Here is a 5205-nt window from a genome sequence, read left to right as displayed (position 1 = left end):
ATATTCAAGCACTTTTGAGACAAAGGATATTTTTGAAATAGGTCTATATGAACTTGATTCCTGGTAGTCTAGTGCCTTTTTCAGAACTGGTGTGACTATAGTAATTTTCTCAGATTTAGGAAACTTACATTCATCAATGCTTGCATTTGCTATTCTCGTTATTATTTCGGCTAGACTAGAAAAGTCTCTCTCTCCAATTACTTCAGATATTGGCATAGGAATCTAAGATCGATCTTGCAGTTAGTTTTCTTTGCTCTCTTGATAGTATTGGTGATGTCATCTTGTGTTATGTTGTTAAATTGTATTAATTTTGTCTGTGTGCCTGGTGTATCATTAATCTGATGTTGAGTATTTACAAATGACCTTGTTATATTTTCATTTTAAGTTTTTAAAGAATACTAGAAAATTATTTGCTAGTTCCTGGTCACTGTATCCATCAGGTAGCTTCTTTTCTTTTAAATTTCCCATTATAACATTCAGGAGACCATATAATTTATTTATGACTGTTGCTGCTTCAAGGATCTTTCTCTTATAGTATTCCTTTTTTCTATTCCAATTTCTTTCTTCACTTCTTTTTTCCCTCTTTTTTACCAAAGTCTTTCCATCAAACCAATGAGATTGTTCTTTTACAGTTATAGTCTTTTCCATCGGTGGGCACGTGGTATCATATTTACTTTTACTCACTTTATTATAAGTGGTCATAAGACAGTTAGCATACTTAGCTCCTAACAGACGTCGGTCATCATGATCACAGAGATTGTTGATAGTATCATTTGTTTTCTTTGTAACTTCTTCAATAAATACGGTAGGAGAAAAATTTGATTTATGTCTAAAGTCTATTTTCTTTACTAATGCATGTATCTGTAGAGGTAGATAGTACATTTCTCTTCGACTTTTATATCACATACAATATTATTCATGTCATCACTTAGAACTAAGTCTAGCATATGACTAGTTAAAGTAGTTGTACAGCCGACATTATTCACTAGTCGATATGATTCTAGTAACTCATTAAATGCCGAAGTGTCTGTATTTGATGTGTTATCCATCCAAAAATTGAAGTCTCCACAGATAACAAATTCGTTTTTCTCCATGATAATCATCTCAATGAGAGCACCGAATTCTTCAAAAAAGATACTAGTGTTTGTTCTAGGAGGTTTGTAGATTGTTACAAAGGATATTTCCTCTATTTCTTGGTGTAAATTTTATTTCTATATATACAAATATTGTTACACTAATTCTTTTCAACGTTTTGAGATTTGAGTAACTTTTATGAAAAAAGAGTCCGACACTCCCACCAGACCTACCTTCTCTCGGTATGTGAAAGAAGGCATGTGTGTGGGGAGTCATTTCAGTGATCTTTGCCTTGTCCAAGTTATTTAGCCATGTTTCAGATAATGCTAGCATATCTAAATATATCTCGTTTATCAATTCTCGAATTTGAACAGTCTTATTACCTACAGATTGTATATTTACATAGCCACAGTTTATGACATCCCTGGTAACCATGATCAGTATTTTCCACTAGTCTTTTCATTTCCAAGTCAAAGGCATTGCAGTCTCTAGAATTTACTGTGTGGTCACTTGGTCTGTTTAACTTTGTGCAGTTTATACACTTTGACACTTACGAATTATATTCCCAGGTGAAGTGTCTCCCTGAACATTTCCCGCAGACTTTATCTTCATTCTTTGACTTGCAATCTTTTTCAAAATGTCCATACCTCTGACAGTGGTAGCAGGTGATCACGTGGTACCTATCACATATGTTATAGATACCTCGTTGTAACGAAACTTTGTCCCCATTATCATGAATAGCCCTCCGAACTTCAGGATCACATTTCAGCACATGGTGGGTGGTTTCCCCTCGAGGCATTTTTCTTCAGGACTACACTTATCTTATCTTCTATATTTTGGATTTGGTCCTGGTAGCGATTTCTTTGAATCAAAGCATTTACTACATCATCTTCATCATTGTATACATTGCATATCATTATTTTGGGTTTTAGTTTTTTCTCGTTTCAGTGTCGGCCACCAATGTCTGATATTTTGTTTGCCGCCTCTTCTCTAATCATATCGTTTGCAAAGTTTACAAAACCATCTCCATTCGTAGTTGACCTCGTGTTAAGTATAGGAATGTCTTTAAGTACTTGTTCAACCTCAAGTTTTCTTTCAGTAATTTTAGTTGCTGTATTAGTTGATTTAATTATCAACAGATTTTTTTCCTTAACTTTGTCAGCAAATGTCGGTTTCTCCGGTTTTGGGTCTATCAACGTTTGAAGTGTTGCTTTAATTGATTCCATATTCATGGCAAGAATGTCAACTTTCTCAGTGAGGTCGGTGGTCTGGGTGGAGTTTGCTGCGTCTGCGCTAAGGTCCGCAAGTTTGTTTTCTACGTCATCTATTTTCGCATCTTGTTCGTTCAGGGCCAGATCTCTCACGTTTACATCATCTTCCTTTAATTCTGGCATTACTGAATTGTTTTGTCTGGCTTCACGTACGCAGTGTGGGCATAACCAGCCCTGGCTTTTCCGTTCATTCTCGCTGATGGCTGTCACTATATGCACACATCTCTTATGGCAGAGTCTATTACATTCACATATTATCCATTTTCTCCGTTCTCCATCCGTGTCATTACATATGAAGCAGACACAGCTAGGAGCAGACATAGTGTACTGTTTCTTATCATTTAGGTTTCTCCATAAGACTAACTAATATCTTTTCAATGATATTCTAAGCAAGAAACACAAAGCTAAAACATGACTCAGGGTATGTATAGCAGAGCTCGAAACAACACGTCCACACTCTAGCACTGACACTGATAAACTCCTGAGGACAATGACTAACAACATTCCTATGTCTGCAAGACTTAAACCAAAGACTACAGTCGGTTCAAAATTTTCATGTCCCCTTGATTATGAGTCGGCATGTGATGTCATATTCAATAAGTTGAAAATAAGAGAAAAGGACATACAAGGGTTACAGAACATACCAAATAACAGAGTGGCTGTGAAATTTATTGAGGATAAGGTTTTTGGTGACTATATGAAAGTACGAAGACAAAGTGATTCATTTCAGTAATGGCGAAAAGGCCCTAATAGTCAATTTGAGCAGTGTATATACTTATGTATCAATATGTTATGCACATTTTGATATAGAAGACTCCCTTTTAATTAGTGTCCTCGAACAGTATGGGAAAGTTCTTCATCTAAGACATAATACTTTTTCTCATGAGAGAACAAGTGGTCTGGAAAATGGAACACGCACTGTGAAAATGTAAATAAAGAAAAATATCCCATCCTCCATTAGTATTTGTGGTTATAATATTGTGTTTTTATATAACGGCCAGAAAAAGACGTGTTACAAGTGTGGAAGAGACTCTCATATGGCAGTTAAATGTAATATGGATAGCGAGCCTAAGTTAAATATTTTCAATTTAAATGATTTCCCAGCAATGCCGGCAAGGATTCTGACAAGGGCCAGATACAGGATGAAGAGGGTACTCCTGATGTTCAACAGTCAACAGGTAATGAAGGAAATGTGGAACCACCATGTGATGGAAATAGTATTGAAAATGTTAAAAAAGTACCAGCAACCTTAGAGCGGACCGGATAGACGAATTATGCGAAGCAGTAGGAGATCAACTAGTGACAATTACCTTATCCAAGAATGTTGATGATGTTGCTGTTCATCAACACACAGTCGAAATAGATGATCGATCACGTGACTTGAAGGGTCATGTTCCAAGTAATAGTGATAATTTAACTGATACCGATAGTGACAGTGACATTTTTTCAATAAAAAGTGCACCCGAAGGAGCTTCTCAAGTTACGGAAATAAATGAGGATGAGGGGCTTCCCTCACAAGATGAACCTCGTATTCCTTATACTATCGGAAGTCTCATTCCCGTTGAGGATGATATAAATGAGGAACCGGGAAATCTTAAAAAAATCAATATAGCGGTTTCAGTGCATAGGGATGGTGAATCAGTGGATGGTACTACTGAAGAATGTGACATGGATGTAGAGGTAAATAAAATCAGTGATATTGAAGACGAATTAAAAAATGGTGATAAAGGTTCAGACGTGATGCCAAAAGGCCAGTGGAATATAGATTTAGATACTGTAGGTAAATTAAAGGTAATTAGAGGAAAATCCATTAAAGAAAAGAGGAAGGAAAAAAAATGAATGGAAAAGATAGGTTGTCAAAGAAAAGAAAAAGTATTTGTTTCCTTTTTCGTCTTTGTAATGGCTCTTTCTGTTGCCACTTCAAATATTAATGGCTTAAATGAGGTAATGAAACAAAGGAAAGTTGTGTCCCGTATTAAGTACTATAAAATTGATATTCTGTTGATTCAAGAACATAACGTTAAAGATATTTCAGGTTTGAGTTATTTCACTAATTCTATGTGTATAGTGTTCAATCTATTAATCAATTTAAAAGGAAGTACAATGATATGTATAAATAATAAAACAAATGTAAAATTTCTAACCAAGGAGATTGATACTAATTGTAGAATTGTTGGTGTAAGAGTGTTACAATAACTGCATTATCATACATACATATACCAAGGCATTTCCCCCAATTTTGGGGGTTAGCCGACATCAACAAATGAAACAAAACAAAAACGGGACCTCTACTCTCTACGTTCCTCGCAGCCTGACAAGGGACTCAACCGAGTTCAGCTGATACTGCTAGGGTGCCACAGCCCACCCTCCCCCGTTATCCACCACAGATGAAGCTTCATAATGCTGAATCCCCTACTGCTGCAACCTCCGCGGTCATCTAAGGCACCGGAGGAAGCAGCAGGTCCTACCGGAACTGCGTCACAATCGCTCGCCATTCATTCCAATTTCTAGCACGCTCTCTTGCCTCTCTCACATCTATCCTCCTATCACCCCGAGCTTTCTTCACTCCATCCATCCACCCAAACCTTGGCCTTCCTCTTGTACTTCTCCCATCAACTCTTGCATTCATCACCTTCTTTAGCAGACATCCATTTTCCATTCTCTCAACATGGCCAAACCACCTCAACACATTCATATCCACTCTAGCTGCTAACTCATTTCTTACACCCGTTCTCACCCTCACCACTTTGTTCCTAACCCTATCTACTCGAGATACACCAGCCATACTCCTTAGACACTTCATCTCAAACACATTCAATTTCTGTCTCTCCATCACTTTCATTCCCCACAACTCCGATCC

General features: G+C 37.0%; 1 protein-coding gene across 1 annotated transcript; it reads left to right on the top strand.

Annotated features, from left to right (window-relative positions):
- Positions 1-2835: 2835 nt before the first annotated feature.
- Positions 2836-4169, top strand: LOC137654043 (uncharacterized; the record flags this gene model as incomplete). The annotated part of the gene is made up of 3 exons (XM_068387678.1): positions 2836-3074; positions 3450-3523; positions 3613-4169. Coding segments are annotated over exons 1-3 (870 nt in total), but the record flags the coding sequence as incomplete, so codon positions are not given.
- Positions 4170-5205: the final 1036 nt, after the last annotated feature.

The sequence above is a fragment of the Palaemon carinicauda genome, chromosome 15 (assembly GCF_036898095.1).
Source record: "Palaemon carinicauda isolate YSFRI2023 chromosome 15, ASM3689809v2, whole genome shotgun sequence".
Classification (NCBI taxonomy): domain Eukaryota; kingdom Metazoa; phylum Arthropoda; class Malacostraca; order Decapoda; family Palaemonidae; genus Palaemon; species Palaemon carinicauda.
This window is presented reverse-complemented; position numbering and strand designations above follow the sequence as displayed.